At 40.8% G+C, this 17116-nt stretch overlaps 1 protein-coding gene across 4 annotated transcripts in view; it reads left to right on the top strand.

Annotated features, from left to right (window-relative positions):
* kcnab1a (potassium voltage-gated channel subfamily A regulatory beta subunit 1a) overlaps positions 1–17116 on the top strand; it is a gene marked incomplete at its 5' end in the record, with an annotated part of 94562 nt that overhangs the window by 59109 nt on the left and 18337 nt on the right. For all 4 annotated transcript variants that reach the window (XM_080025139.1, XM_080025140.1, XM_080025141.1 and 1 more), the window contains 2 exons: positions 8363–8406; positions 15641–15678. In XM_080025139.1, coding sequence (XP_079881265.1) covers positions 8363–8406; positions 15641–15678 — 82 coding nt within the window. The remainder of the gene's footprint in view (positions 1–8362; positions 8407–15640; positions 15679–17116) is intronic.

Below are 17116 nucleotides of genomic sequence, written 5' to 3' on the forward strand. Positions count from 1 at the left end.
CAATGAGCACTATGAGTTGTCAAATTACTGAGATGCTACTTTGAGGAACTTAAAAGGAAATATTTGAAAAACAGTGTAGAATATGTCATTCGATTTCTAAAAAATAGGCTTATAATAAAATGTATTTAAAAACATGAGTGGGGCACAGTAGGGAACATTACCCAAACAGAAGTAAACTGTGGATTTCTCTGGGGACTACTGAGTACATACAACTGGTTTCCCAAGGTGTTATGTTAGATTTACTGGTGTAGTTTACGTTCAAGTCTCTTACTGTTACCAGGTAAGCAAAGAGGGCAATGAGGTAATTGGACTTGGAAGAGCGAAGATGAAGCTGTTTGGTCTTTAGATGATTCGACAACGCTTATCCACATGACGCCATTGCCTCGGTAACAAATCAGCTTTATGAATCTCGTGCAATAAGTCACTGATGATTTTGTGGATAACCCAATCAAACCTCCCTTTACAGCCACAATGTAAGCCTATCTAGTGTTTGCGTACATCCAGGGATTCTTCTCCTTCAGTCTTTATGTCATGACTGTAGCTGTGGCCAGGCGGTCATGTCATCAAAATGCTACAGACAATCATCAAAACTTCTCTCCTGCTCTAGAATGCCAATCTTGTCGGTGCTAACAAAAAGTAAGATTTTCTCTCTCTCTCTCTCTCTCTCTCTCTCTCTCTCTCTCCCCCCCTTCAATTTTCATTTGTTAAACAAATTTCCCTCTGGGCGGCATATATACAATTACAATGTGCAGTTCAACACGACTTGAAAGTTACGTTTTCTCATCTGAATTTGATTGATTTGGGTGAATAGTCCCTTTATCTCAGCAGATCTCTTTTGGCATATGTTTTTTTTTTCAATCAATAATCACAACTCTGTATCTCACTCTCAGCTCGTCTTAATTACTCATTCAATTAAATATGGGAAGATAATTAGTCCAAGAAACATGATAATTATCTGCGGATGGCACTCTTTTCCTCTGCAGCAAAGTCATTATCATTGCAGCCCCTTTTAATAAACCAAGAGAGAATTGCATACAAATATATCATTACAACTTTCTGTTACCAATTATGAATATGTATGCCAGATTCCCTCTTCCCACATTAAAGAGCTTTTACAAGACTTGGGCAATTTATTCACTCTGGTGATGCAAACTCGGCAAAAACTGTGTCAAGGAGAGCACAGGAAAAAACAGGTCAGCACCAATTATGAAAACAGGGGGAGCTTTTATTTTGAAAGCAGCGTTTATTTTTTGAAGTGTTTCACCTACCTGCTTTGTAAATCGGGCATGTTGATAGACCTTCAGAGATCAAATGCATATGCAATTAATACTTATGGATGTGTGGAATAGTTGCAATCGGGGTATTTCATGTTAAAGGAATGTAGCGATGCATGGTGGGAGGTAGGAAGAGAGTGTGAGAGTGGTTTTACACTCGATGGAGAAGTGTGTGTCAGGCGCTCTCGTGGCTCATTACTGTTTTTACTGCATCGTAAACGTCGTATTTAATGTTCATTTTAAAATTTGGAAAACGAACCACTCTTGATGTCATCTGAAAATGATTTCATATCCAGTAGCCTACGCCCAGAAATAAAAACAGTGACCGACATTGACCATGAAATGCAAGGGCAGCAATTAAAAATGAAGTGTCTATATTCGTTTAGAAATGACCCGTATAACTCTGAAGTATAAAACGTAAGTTACATAGCAAGACCCAATCGAGTGCCTCACAATTACAACCTGAAGACATCGGGGAAAAGAGAAAACAAACACATGCATCGTTGTTAGAAGATGCCAAGATGTGATCCTCACACTTGTTGGTGTTTTCATCGTCACATACACACGGCAGCTCCTCTCGTCCTGAGCCACTTGTGAAACATGGCACATTACAAGGAATCGCTTCAGTGCTACGCTCTTAACATAAATTAACCCGTCACAGTTTGGTAAATTGCTTAACGAACATTGGAGATTTATACGCAAGGAATAAGGCAATTTATCACCTCAGCTCTCCTCCGCTGTAGAGCCTTTTTGTCGCATTCGGACCATCAGCTCGAACAAAATAGGACTTCTTAGCCAATTACAGCCAACTGTCTCGTTAAAACTAATCTAGTTTAAAGTGAAGAATCGAAAGCGTGACCTCTCTTCTTTCCCTCCTGAATACTGAGCAGCTCCGTCCGCTACTCTAGGAGGTAAAGGGCAAATCAGTGACAGATCTGCAGTGATGACTGTTGACAAGCAAAGGACTCGGAGAGAGAGATAGACGGAGAGAGAGACAGTGTTTATGCTGAATGAAGAGAGAGAGAGAGAGAGTATAATGTTGCCATAGTACCATGGGGTATTATTGGAGAAATTCATTACTGTCCATCATCGGGCAAATGAAGACATGTTTAAGTGGAGATGAATAGCCTCATTGAGCGAGAAGGCTTGTTATGGTAGATCTGTTTTGAAAAGTGGCTACGGGGGTGGGGGGGTTCCTATTTCAATAAATATTTGATTAGCAAGGATAGCTGTATTGGTGTGTGTGTGTGTGTGTGTGTGTGTGTGTGTGTGTATGTGTTGAGTGGTGGCGGTACAGTAATTTATGTGTGGCTGTGAGCGTTTGCATATATGAAGAGCCAGTCAAGAAAGGGGATTTGAAATGAGGGAGAAGATCACTTTCTCACTCCATTTCCCCAGGGAACCAGAACAAATCTTATTGTCTTCCATTTCTCCTCCGCATAGGTCTCTCATATATTATATCCTCATCACTGTCGTTCTTTCAAACGTCCACATGAGTTTTTGTATTGTGTGTGGGCTCAGCAGTATCACGGCCAACCAGGCTGATCTGAGAAAAGTCCTTTTTATTACTTTACAACATGGGGAAGAAAGTATAGACAGCTACGGTTCCTCAATATAATGACATTTTGACGAACAGAAGATTCTGTAGTGTTTAGGTGTGAAAACTTTGTCAATTAAAACGGCTCCATCCTAAAATCACAACCTACCATCTCCAGTGCAGCAAAAGTACTCTGTGTGAATGGACTGTTGGTCTTTGTCGTATGACTCATCACAGTGTTTCTGCTTTGTCAGGGGATCTCCTCTGGCCCCAGCTGAGCAGCAGCTTTTTCCTTTTTCAGACCAGAAATTGAGGTCAGCTGGATGGTCATCATTCAGTGGCATGGCCCCGGGAACAACGACATCATCATTAATCTCTGGCGGGGGGGCATCCACTGCCTGACTCAGCGCCTACAGTTTTCCGTGATCTAAATTTAAAAAGATTGCACTGGCTTGAGGCAAGCTGTTACTTTTTAAAAACTTTTAAAAATGTCATGTATCATTTTTTTTTGGGCAAGAAAACCAAACTTGTGTGACTTTTTTATTCAAACTTTTATAGCTTCCTCATTCCTGTTCAGGGACACTGGAGCCTGGTCCCGTTAATAGATTTGGTGACAGTCAGACAGATTTTGGGCAAGCACAGTTTACCGTTCACAGGACTGAATGTGAGTGTTTCATACAGGACCCAGACTTTAATGCCAGACTTTGATAAGACCCATAATGTCAGTGAGATACGAGCATGTATGCGGAACTATTTTATAATCCATTTTTACCTACCATCATCTCTTATTGTTGTTTCTTCTGGGCAAAAAGTTTCTCCTGTAATTTGTTCAAGAGCACCTTGTCCAAATTGCTCAGTGTCCCTTGTGGACTTTTTATGGGGTTAACGAGGATCTAATGCATCATCCTAAAATCGATTTTCTCAGGGTTGCATGATTTCCTACGCTCAATTAACTATTCTGATATTAAAAGGATCCAGAGGTGGCATGTCAGCGATGAATAACGAAAGAAGTTTTGACAGGTGAGCAAAAATGACAGATTGCTGTCAGCTGTGCATAATGTACTCCTCAATCCATACACAAGACTCAACATGGTAAATTGCTTTTAACAAGACCATGCATGTGCTTTTAATGAGGCTTCTTATGTGGGAATATATTTCAAATTCAGACTGAAGACAGGGATTGTGACCCTTACTTTACTGCATTTTAAATGTCTTGATAAAAGACTAAGTGACAGAATTATACAGTACAACTGCAAGTTTATCAGTAACCACCTGCTGTTACTTAAGGCGTGCAGTGTGAAGTTATTTTTGCACTCTGCACTTCTTAAAGGGTTTAAATAAAAAATATAAAATGGATTTAGATTTTTGATCAATTCTTTAGTATTCTGTCTGAATAAGGTAACTAAGAAAGTGGAAAAGTGCTGACATAACATTCGCTTGCTAAACTCCTCTCCCAGGAAAACTGAGCCACCTGTTCTACCCCTATTTGAGCTATGCTTTTGCACCTGCTAAAAACAGTGTGTGTGTGTGTGTGTGTGTGTGCGTGTGCGTGTGCGTTGTACCCGATTATAGCACTTGGCTAATTTCCATCTGTAGTCCCTGTACACATCAACACAGAATTCAATACATACAATACAATCAAAAAAATATAAATACATATATCAAAACGCACACTACACTCATGTATGTATGTGATTCTTGTAGCATGTGTTTTCTCATCAGTCCATGGACTCTTTCATAGGATGCTGACATGACAGGACAATAACTGCTCCTCAAGCTTACCGTAATTGGACATGGCAGGGATGTGCCAGTCCACTCACAGCTCTGGAACAGACAGGGAGGACATAGCCTGGGCTGCAAACTGTAATCTGAGAGTGAACCTTTTGCCTTTTCCCCATTGTCAAGTCAAGCATCTTTCAGCTGCATTGTCTTGTTTCTCTGTGCTGTCATCAGAATCATTTATCAGGTCCAGCAGTGGCTAGGGTTCTTCACCATAAAGCTCTTTCAACCCACTGTATGCTATCTGTCCAGCACCAAACAACCAACCATGTGTAGCATTTGGCAGCTAAAGGGGAAAATACAGTTTATCCTTCAGGAGTTGATGGAGACCAAAACCGAACTAGAAATAATTTAATATTGGGTTTCAGGGCTGTACAGTGCGACAGTTTTGATCGCATTTGCTACTGAAATTGATCACGTGCGATGATGAATACAAGTCCACTCGCACTAGTGCTAATGAGGAGAGGCTGTCTTTGAAACACAGAAGAGCGCTGCACAACACTACTTAGAGGGCTCTACATTAACACTGTCCAAATACGGTCTTAAGGTGCGAACACACCAAACGCGTTGGGTGCGGTGGCCATCGCGCCCAACGCACCTGATCTGGCGCTTGGTCATTTTGTGTCAAAAAATGGTTCAACGCGCCCAACGCTACGCAGCTATTCCCCCCCCCCCCCCGATATATTTATTCCCCTAATCAACCATGGCTGCGATCAGACCCGACCCGATACAACAGCATTCATGTCCGCACAAAAACAACAACAACACGGCCAACAATTGTGCCAAAAGACAAATAAACAGCAACTGAACGGAACAAATAGCCTTAAAACAGCATTGCAGATTCACGCCACTCGGAAATGAACACAAACAGCAAGGCAGCACCATACCAAACACATTTACAGCAGCATTGTGCGCAGGGCAGTAGAAAATAAAGGCAAGTAGCCTACATTACCCTACCTGGCTGTGACGGGATCGTGGCTGGCGTAGATAAACACCGGTGCTTCGCTGTACTCGTTGTGAAAGTTCCCCGGACTTAGCCATTATGTTTGGGTTCATTATATGGAGGTGGTGGCCGCACACAACCGGGTGAGTTGACTAACGCTATCCGACCGGTGCTAACTTGGTTTATCGGCTAAAGCACAGCCGCACATATTCACTGAATTAACCAGGAAGCCCATTCTCCTGGCTCACTTTCCCCACGTCTTCTAACCCAACCCCGAGCGGCTTCACCAGCCAGCCGCAAACACATTTCCTCCTCGGTGTTTCTCAGCCTCTGTGTTGTCCTCCCACCGTGCCGATGTCCGTGACGTCGGGTCAAGCTCACCGCTGATTGGCCAACGCGGCTAAACGTCACGCGATGGAGCGTTAAAAGTTAAATTTTTTGAACTCGCGCAGTGGTGCGATGGTGCGGTGACGCTTTGGTAACGCGGCTACCACGCCCAAAGTGCCGCTTTACCGCGGCCAACGCATCATCGCGCCTAAACCAATGGTTCCCTATGCAAAAATAGGATTTTTCAACGCCGCCACCGCACCCAACGCGTTTGGTGTGTTCGCACCTTAAGGCGAGTAAGTTATTAGCTGTCTCGATTCAGGGGTTGCAGCCTACGTAGGCTGCATTTGAAGACCGATTGCGTCATAGCGGTGCGCAAAGGCTTGTTCCATTTTCAACGATTTGCAAGGCTCCTTCATATGCGGCCGAGAAATGCAGCCTTCATTTCACGGTTTTGAAGGCTGCAACAGATGGATCCTTCGCGGCCCAACATATCCCAAGATTCATTGCGTTTTTTTCAGAGATGGCATAAAGTAAAATAAAAAATAACAAAACAGCAACGTGTTGCTCCATCTTCTTAACTGTTATCTTCCCTTCTTTTTTTCTTGTACTTTTTTTTCTTTTTGACTGGTAGGCAACTTCTTTTTCTTTTTTCCTCCGTTGACAAGGCTGTCTCCGTTGGCAGCAATCAGGGTTGCTAGGCAGCACATGAGCGGCGAGTCGTCACGCAAGGTAACGGCTTGTTACGCAAACCGGAAATGCTCGTAAACGGAGACCTGCGGAGACCGTCTCGTTTAACAACGCTCGTTCGGCCCTGGTTCGGCCTTCGAATTGGCCTTCATAGGCTATAGCCTTCATATATTTTGAAGCCGGTAAGAACAGGAAATTAACGCTTTACAGCACTGTAGTGCTTTAGCTTGAAAGGCAACTCATTCAGCTGCAAAGAGCAGTCAACAATAAACAAACAAAGTTTTAAATAAGCCACTGAAAAGCTACTCCCAACACATTCACAACAACATATTTAATTTATCCTAAGTTGTACCAATATGTATACTTATTTATTTAATAGGCTATGTTTAATGTTTTAAAGTTTGGTTTTAATTAACAGAAGGACATTTTCTAAAAATGTTTATTATTATAAATATAATAATTATATGTACAGGTATATACAAGAAATATATAGATATAGATATTATTTTTATATTTTTACGGGGAGAAATAATTCTGAATCAGCAAAAAATTGCAATTGGCAGGTTAGATTATTTTGTCTAAATTGCAATCAGTGCACCCCTATTAATTTTTCTATAATTATTACTGCACACACTAGGATATAATATTAATTGAGAATCTCAAATGAGACCAAGATGACATGCTCAAAGGTAATTAGAGCGAAATGCAAGGGTTATGGTTATGCATTTTCGATCATAGCCTACTTTTTGCTTGCTAGCACCAGTGCTACCACCTAAAAAAATAAGCGTACAGCCCTGGGTTTCCATTTTCCATGTTGCCAAACACTCGACTTCCAGTGAATGTTAATGATGCTCCATGTGTGCTCTAATTAATGAATAATTGTGTTAGCCACATCATCTTAAGTGGCTAAAATGTAATAGCCATGTTAGTGGTGATAGTAGTAACAGCATTATCAGAAACATCAACACTAATTCTATGTAGTCTTAATTCCATTGAGGCTCTTCAGCTGCACAGGGTAAAAGGGCAATGACTGGAAGCATTTAAACACTGTCGTCAGCATCTACTTGATTTTGTGGGCTAATGAGGTTGTAAAGGCAGGTGTGATGCATGTGTATATACAGTGCACAAACGGTAAAAAAAAACGGTAAAAAATATTTTAGCACAGATTGTGGCTGGTTCTAATGACACAGCTAATGACGCTATTAGCAAGCTAATAAATAGGATGTGTTCTGTACCTTTAGTATACACACAGTTCATCTCCACCCTGGAGTACACAAGCTGTGACTTTCTTATTCAAGAATATTTTTCACTTCTGCATGTGCTGTTTTCGATTAGCGTTTTCCATTCAATGCGTGGGAATTTGTTCTTCTCTCTGTTGAGTGGAAAGGGACATTAAAGGGCAGATAACCATTCATTCCACTGCGAGGCTTCCTTCCTTCCACTTACGTATGCATACCTATTTAGAAGTGATTGAAGGTCGACAGTGTCAAAGCATTTACCTGGGAGGATGAAATCTGTTTCCTGTCGTGGAGAAATCAGCCCTGCTGTCAAGGCTGTCATGTTTTAACTGAAGCAAAGCCGCATCCAGCCACAACTGTCAGTATCTTTGCCATCATGCATTCACAGTTTACCATCTGTTTTGTCTAAATGTCCAAACAGTATGAAACTGTTAAAATGATTTAGAATCCACCTATTGCCAAATATGATCGAAGGAATCGATGCTCCTGATTGTAAGATCCTTGACCTTGTTTGGTGAAATATGTATGTACAGTACAAGTGACTTGATTCCTCTTTCTTTTCCATTTTTTCCAGGAACCTTGGAAAGTCAGGACTCAGAGTTTCGTGCTTAGGACTTGGTAAGTACTGTAGACTCTGCCTCACTAAACATAATGCATTTCACCATCAGGCCATGCTATAGGCAACAACTACAACAAAATTGACATTGACTAAACAATTACTGTTGTACTGTTGTACTTTGTTGATCATGTGTATGATGTTCTGTATGTATCATGTACTTGGTTTTAGCTTACAAAACTACAAGGAGCATTACATCATATTCACACTTCATTAGGTTGAACAAGTAAAACAAGCAGCATTACATTTAGAAAGGGATTCAAACACTTAAGTTGGCGAGTTGTTGTTTTCTTATGAAAGCAACACATCTAAATAATTGAAATAATGCGCTGCACAAACACAAACCCAGCAAGCTTTACTTTTGGAGTCTTTCAGAAGGTGTGTGTGTGTGTGTATGTATGTGCGTTCAGTTTTTATATCCAGCCTTAATACGTGAATGGATCTATGGCCGTTTTGTAGAATGTTGAGTTGTTTTACCAGTGTAATGTGTGGCTCTGAGTGCATGTTGCCCCAGGTGGTTGACAGTAGACTGAGAGGTCTGACTCAAACTGTTTGTTGCACGGTGCAGTAAAGGTCAGCATAATGCCAGCTGCCTTCCACATGCTGAGCCCAGGGCACTGTGCTGGCAGGGGAGAGGAGGAGACAGATGAGGGAGGTGCAAAGAGCAGGATGGTGTTTTCATCCGTTTACCTTGAAGGAATAGTGCCAAGATAAATGAGTGTTTAGTGTGTGTGTGTGTGTGTGTGTGTGTGTGTGTGTGTGTGTGTGTGTGTGTGTGAGCAAGGTGATATTCAAACAATCCTATCGTAGTATCACAGCATATTTCAGCAGAACAACAAACGTAGACTCACAGAGCGTTCACAGAGTCTGTTTCAACCCATTTTAAAATGGAATATGCTGTTTTGAAGCTGCTAAAGTTGATTTTCTACTTAGAAACTTCCTATAATAATATACAGTATAGTTAATATTTTGAGTCTTATAATCTTCACTCGCTGGATTAAAACTGCACTGTGCACTCAAGACCCAAGGCAGGCTGCTGTGCAAAGCTTTCAAAGTGGCAAACTTGGCTAGAAACCAGGATATTCAAAAGTTATGTAACAATAAAGCAGCAGATTGACCTTGGCATGCAACGCTTCACTTAGGAGCCACACAGGAAAGTGACTGCTATAACATTTAGGATGCAGACAAACACTGCCAAAGTGCATTTGAGCAAGGCAGGGATGGTGATCTTTCAATAAAGTCCATGTGTTAGGCATGGTGTACATGCACATTTAACCTTATATGATGTTTTTCTCTGGTTTAAAGAGACAATCATTTCTGATTTATTTTGCCATTACTTTGATCAGTTTTATAATTATTTTAGAATGTTTTTGCGCTCTCATGTTATACACGTTTTGTACTTGATTTGAAATTGAGTTTGAGTACAAGATCTTTGTTTACTTCAGTAGACTGTCTGATGCTTAATAAATTATAAATAATAATTTTGAATGTGAGTTTCAGTACTACAGAAAACTAGGCTACTTTTAAAACCAAACATAACACCAGTAACCAGTGTGTAGCCCTGGGGTCAACTTAACCCTGTTCCCCTCCCCATGTGCCACGCTTGTTAGTTGTTAATTGTTTGTTCATGAAGCCATCCATCAGAGTTTTGTCGAAAGCTGGAGGGGGAACAAAATTTAAACGGAGGAGGCCGCCTCGTAATGCATGAAAAAGCCTGAATTAGTATTCCACACACACACCGACATATGATCCCAGGACAGGGTGCAGGAGGGAGGGATGAACAGGAAAAGTGAAGGAGAAAGAGGAGAGTTCTCTCTTGTCAGTTTTGGCACTCTCGCTCTCCCTATGAAGTGAGCTATCTCTCTCCTCTCTATCTCCGTCTCTTCCCTCTGTCTCATCTCAATTCCTTCTGAACTCCTTACTGTAGTCTACTGTCTGGAAGAAGAATCAAAGCCTTTGAGAAAAACAGAAATTTAAACCAAAGAAATAAATGTCTTCGTCTTTTATTTCACTCTTGCTATCAGTGTGCTTTTCTTATTCCTGGCCTCATCTTTGCTGTCTCCATCCCTGAGGGTGTTGTTTTCCCATGGCTCAGCTGCTGCTAAAAAACTGCTTGTTATTTGGTTCAAAGAGGTTAGATAGAGTTTACCGCTGAGCGCAGACTCTTTTCTGATATTTAAAAAAAAAATCATATACTGTATAAGTAAATAAAAAAACAAATTATTAACCATACACCAACCTACTATTCAACAGAAATAGGATACAGAGTGAATTTCGCTCCGTCTTTTTCCTGACAGCACTTCAGCTTCAGAAATGTGTTCGCTCTGTAATTGACTGAAGAGAAGACAAATTCTGAGACAATTCAATATCAGTTATTTAAAAAAATCATAATTTCACATTCCGGCAAAATGTAATCTAACATCATTTAAATTTTGAATCTGAAAATAACAAAAACAAAGAAAACTGCTCTGTCTACAATGTAAAAACGTCTCAAAAGTTAATTGAAAAGGAATTGATTTCCAGAAAAGTGATTACCCGGGGGAGAGTCATAAAGTGTGGTTTAATTGATTGGAGTGAAGTGAAAAGGGAAGTCATCAGGGCCTCTCAAAGCACTCTTTCGTTCACTGAAACCGGCTTCACTGTGCTGTCAACACACACACACACACACACACACACACACACACACACACACACACACACACACACACACACACACACACACACACACACACGGCTGTTCCAATGACGCTAATTGGTTTAGAAAAATTGTGGAAAACAGTGAGTTCGTACTCCTTTGTGCATTTCAACGCCATTTTAATTGGTTTACTAAATAAAGAAAAGTCGATGCAGAAGTTTGTCATCAGCACATATCTGAGCCATCAGAAATTCTGCGCATCCAACACTTTCCTTCCTCACACCAATTAATACCTGGATGCTTGCCGACTGATGCAGCACTATTGATCCATGAATTCTTAAAATAGTTCTCCCCCCCAAAAAAATCCTGCAATGTGGAAAATAAATGGGGAGTTGGACCTCGGCGTGTTTTAACCGTGGTGCTTTTAAAGGAGAGTCACTGAGCTGACCAACATTACTGTGTTTCTGCTGTAGCCTCTTTCTTCCCTCTCATTCCCTTTCTACCTTGTACTTTAAACTCACCCTTTAGAAGTATTCGGCAGTAGTTTATAATACCATCACATTCATAATACTTTCAGCACTAATGGGATCAGTCATCCTTGACCTGCTGTCATGTTTCTTTCACCTTCTTTCACTGTCCTCTGTTTGTACCCTCAAAAGAGTAAGAATCCGAGTAGTTTGTAATGTTTAACTCCATGAATGCTTCCTTCTCTGCAGCTGAAGTGGAAAGTCCAACATTAGCGTTGCATTAGATTTAGAGTTATGATCAGTGTTGCTGTAATCACTGCAAACTTGTTTGTCTTTGTAGTCATTTGAATGAAATCAATCCCGCTGTTGTTGTGTCTGCTGTATTACTGTTTTGCAAGTGGGCACAAGTGTACAAACGACTGTATAATATGATGCAATTAAATGCTAAATCCATGCAACAAATACCGAAGCTATATACTCTCAGTTCCTGTTGACAATGTGTCAGGAAGACGTGTAGCAAGCTTTGTAATCATTTCTGAGGCATGCAGTCTGAGACGGGTTTTTTTTAACAGCGCATATTTTCCTCGCAGAAACACATTATATTTGTCCTGCCTTTTATTTTGTTTTGTCCACCCTCTCTGTATGCGTCGGCTCACAGTAGACAGGACAAAAACAGATATGGATATGAAGGTTCAGACGAAGGCGAGTCAAGTAGAGTTGTTTTAGAGAAAATCAATAGAGCTTAAAGAGGCAGTAGAGGAGAAGAAGGACATGCAGCAGAACTGGAAACAGTTGTAAGCGTGGGAATTCCTCTTTGTGTGTGTGTCTGTATATATATGGTGCCATATTACAGGATGTTCAGGCTTTAACTCGCACACTTACAGAGCAATGAAAAACACAACTCTGCTTTCCAGAAAATAGATTTCATTTGCTCAGATCTTTTCAAAACAAAACATTTATTGACTGACTCATTATTCAGGAGTGTTGTATATCATTATTTTGTATATATATGATTAAAAATTGATTTTAGCTCCTAATATCATCTGAAAATGTGTCTGTCATATGTGTTTTTCGATGATTTGCCTTTTTTTTGTTTCTCCTCTGGATAAACGTAAACTTTGCCAGCAATAGATGTGCTGCGCCCTTTAGGTGGAGCTTGAAATTAATTAAATGAGTAAAATATGACTCAGCCTTTCTATCAGAAGGCAGGCAAGCTGAAAAAATGCTGAAAAAGAGAGTTAGGAGGTCAGTTAAACCGAGAGACGCCAGAGAGTAATGTTTCATCTAAATATGTGCCATCTATCCCAGGCTGCCAGGCACAGGGCTGGATTCAAGACTGAAGAATCGGATTCAAATGGCAAAACACCTCTCTTGCCAAATCTTCCTGGCAATCACATCACGCTAAATATGAAAGTACATAAACTAGAAACTTCAATGCAAATTATGCTGATGATGCCAAACATTCTAATATGATTGCGATGACTATAGTAACAAATTGGCCAAATTTAAGTTAATAATACCGTGTGCAGTCAAATTCAGATAGATGAAACAGATATTTGGAAAACACCTGAATGGACAAGTCATGGACACACACGGGCCTGCAGTGTCAGTGGCCTTCTGCTTAAAAATTGGGTCTTGTTCTTGGGTGATATTTTCGCACCTCTCCTTATCACAGAATAAAGTGTCCCCATGTTAGGGGAATAATCCATTGATGTTTCCTATGCCAAGGTTTCATCACCAAAGTTGCTGAATGATTATTGTCTCGTGGCCATTATTTCATTAGTTATGAAAGGTTTGGAGCAAATTGTGAGAGGAGCTTATTGGCAGAATGTAAGCGACCCACTCCAATTTGCCTATTAGGCAGGAAAGGGGATAAACAATGCCAAATAAACTGTGTTGGATTCCATCGTTGGGCACCTGGAGGGCCAGAAGACGAATGTGCACTTCACTTACACTGTATTGATATCTTGTCAGCTCTCACAGGTTTTTTAATATATCTGCCGTTGACCTTAGCACAATATGTTGGCTTGTCGACTTCCTAACACTGAGGTCACAGAGAACTTGTGTCAATGTCACTTTGTCTGATGCCACGATGTGTTCCACTGAATCACTACAGGGCTGCCCTTTTTTGTCCTTGTTATTTCTGCTCAATGACTGACAGACTACATTTGAGTCAAGTTTGCTGATGATTCAGTGATTGTCAGCCTCCTGCAGGAGCATGAGGTGGGCCATGGTCTGGTCCAGTCTTGGGACATTTTCACCCAAAAGTTATTATTCATATTTGCATTCCGTTCACAGTATACCTACTCTAGTCAATGGCGCAGCTGTGGATACAAGCAGCCATCGGCAAAACAAAGGCAAATTCAACTGTTTTTTTTTGAGAAAGTTCATTTTCAAGCTCACCTTACGGTATATGACAGAAAACAATGTGGTAACAATGTCCTTGTTCCCCCACCGCCAGATTTCAAAGGCTCTGCAACAGAGACTGCCTCATGTCTTGTCAGACACATACAAATGACTTGACACTTATGTGATATGAAAAGGTGTTCCTCCCCCCCTCTCTCTGTCTGGCAGAGCAGGGCAGTTGTAGAAAAGCTAAAAACTGTTTTGTAATAATGTAATTCTGCCGCAACAACGCTACATGCATAATTCATAATGAGTGAGGGAATGTGCTGAAGAAGTTTGCTATGGCTTTAGCGATTTGTCTGGCTTATTGCATTGTCTGCAGGGAAACTAAAGGAGCATGTAGGGGAGAACGGGGTAATTTGTCACATGGGTTGGTTGTCACAATCGTTATATCTCGGAACCAGAAGGCGCTGTCTGTGAACTGTTGGTATGTAAATATCCAGAATTGGGATCAGAGGTCACCTACATAGTATTCCTTTGAGTTAGACTGCTGAATTTAAGGTGAGGATGCAAGTTTGTGTTTTTCATGTCAAATTGAAAATATGTAGCTCCTCAGTATTTTTCTTCTAGGCTTTTACACAATGGGTTTATAACAAAACACTTGTTACCCATACAAAGTGTGAAGGGTAAGCTATAGTTTAGATTGTTTTTAGCAAGCTAATTAGTTGTCAGATGGTTGTTGGCCTTGATGCTAGCAAGAAATTCAAGTTGGGGTTGGTCGTCATATTTTTTGGGGGGTTGGTTGTCACATGTTATCTCAAGGCTGCAGCTAGAAAAGGAACCCAATAACGAAATAAATTGTCAAGCTGTATCCTCACTGACACTCCAGAGAAGGAAAGAATAGCGCAGGAAAAGGCAGCTAGCATGCAAAAGAAAAAAGGGCAACAAAATCAAAACAACCCAGTGCATCCCAAACTAGACCAGCTGCCAAGGCTACATTAAGTTATGTAGGCCTATTTGTCAACTTGACAATGCAATTAAACTTACAAATTTAGTTCTACTTTCTTGCCTTCTTTTTAAGATTATTCCCATTAAGATAACATTGTGACAAACAACCCCATAGTGTGTGACAACCGACCCCTTGATGGGGTTGGTTGTCACAATGTGTAAGGGTGTCGTTGATGGTTAATTTCTTCTTTATTGCAATAACTTAGAAAAAGTGAGGGGTACACATTTCAAGCCAACACCTTAAGCTTCAATTTAATGTAGGACTATTGAAAGATGTTTAGGTGATAAGCAATTCTCACTAGAGTAAAAAGTGTGCCTACTTACCCCGTTCTCCCCTACTCAGATGTACAGATGTGCAAGCTCATTACATAAGCACAAGGCAAATAATGTCATCCAAATATGCACAACTGTAACAAACGCAAACCCTCACCAATGAAGAATGAGAGCGCAGGAGGGGATCCTTCAGTATTCAGATGCCGCTCCTAACAGGATGGATTTTCTCTTGGGAACTTGACAGCTTCTCTTGACTTGTATCACAGGCTGTGAATTAATTTAGTGTTTATGCCAGAATTTTTCTCTCTCTCACACACACACACACACACACACACACACACACACACACACACACACACACACACACACACACACACACACACACACACACACACACACACACACACACACACACGAAAGCATGCACGCACACACAAACTCTCTCACTCCCACACTAATGGAAAGGACTGGTTTCTTTATTTTAAAATATCTGTAATTTCCTTCCAGGTACATGGGTGACATTCGGGGGACAGATAACAGACGAGGTATGAAACATTTTATTTTGTGTTGCATGCTAATTTAAATCTTAATGGAATTATTGATTTTGTTGTACAGTTTATACGATAGTGAGTGGTGTCAAATGTTCCTGATGTCCTGTGTTGAACACACTGTGAAACATGTTTGATACTGTATTATAAAGATCGCCTTGTGCTACATGCGGATGTAGTTTAGGTAAGATGTTTTGTGTTGTGTTCTAAGCAAACTAATATGGGACTACAACAACTCAAAACAGTTTTTCCCAGAATCTCCCAGCGGAAAATGTCTTCCATTGATTAACTAAGTGATACCCACTACAGAACCTCACACAACTACTATTTACTCTTACTTACTATTTAATTTTATTTAGCTAAATTGAAAACCAACTATTTTGAAGCATCAAGACGATGCCATATGCAAAGGGGTTACAAAGTAAGTAAAACTAAAAATTATATTGAGGACACAACCACTATAAGGGCTGTTTGTCCCTTTTACATTGTCGTTCAGAATAGAAGGACACATTAACCACGGAACTGTGTTTGAATGGGATACTTATTTCTGACTGATGTCACAGTTAACTTTGATCAGACCATTGGCCAGCAGACAAAGATCTAATAGGCCTACCTACAGGCTCATTTAGCCCACAGCTTAGTTCATTGTATTGCTCACATTATAGAGGATGATTTTTTTTTACATATTAAAAGACGCTCAAAACCTTCACATAGTCCTTAGCAGTGATACAGATTATGTGGACTGACTCAAACTTTAAACTATAGAGGACAGAGGGTCAACGCTATGTCTCTATTTGCCCACTCACATTGATTCATGCAATGTTGTGGCTGCCGGGGTCTTGGCTTTGGTCACGTCACACACACACACGTCACACACACACACACACACACACACACACACACACACACACACACACACACACACACACACACACACACACACACACACACACACACACACACACACACACACGTAGAATGATATTTGGGGAGGGTTGGAGAACAGATCTCACCCCAGGGGACACAGGGACAGTGAGTTATGCAACAGTATTATTTTCCTCACCTCAAGGCTTAATTCCATTAACTCGCTTGTCACACTCAAAGCTTAGCACCCCTCTCCCCTCCATTATTCTGAATGTCCCCAATTCAATGTCACCGCTATCACTCGGTCCAACAGGCCTAGGAACAGCAAATGCTGGTTGACTTACATAAAATCTCTTTTAAATAACTGTTGACTGACAATAGTGTTTACGCTCTCAGTAGAGAAACAAAGCTCTGGATTATTGCCATCTGAATTAATGAAATAAAGAAGCCGGTGCTGCACGGTTGCTTGCATCACATGCAATTTGCTTTAAGCAAACACTGCGTTGGGTTTAAAAGTTCTCTGCTGCCCTGAATGCAACCAGTTTCAGTGTCATTGTTATCAGACGTATCC

The sequence above is a fragment of the Ammodytes marinus genome (assembly GCF_949987685.1).
Source record: "Ammodytes marinus genome assembly, chromosome: 3".
Lineage (NCBI taxonomy): Eukaryota > Metazoa > Chordata > Actinopteri > Uranoscopiformes > Ammodytidae > Ammodytes > Ammodytes marinus.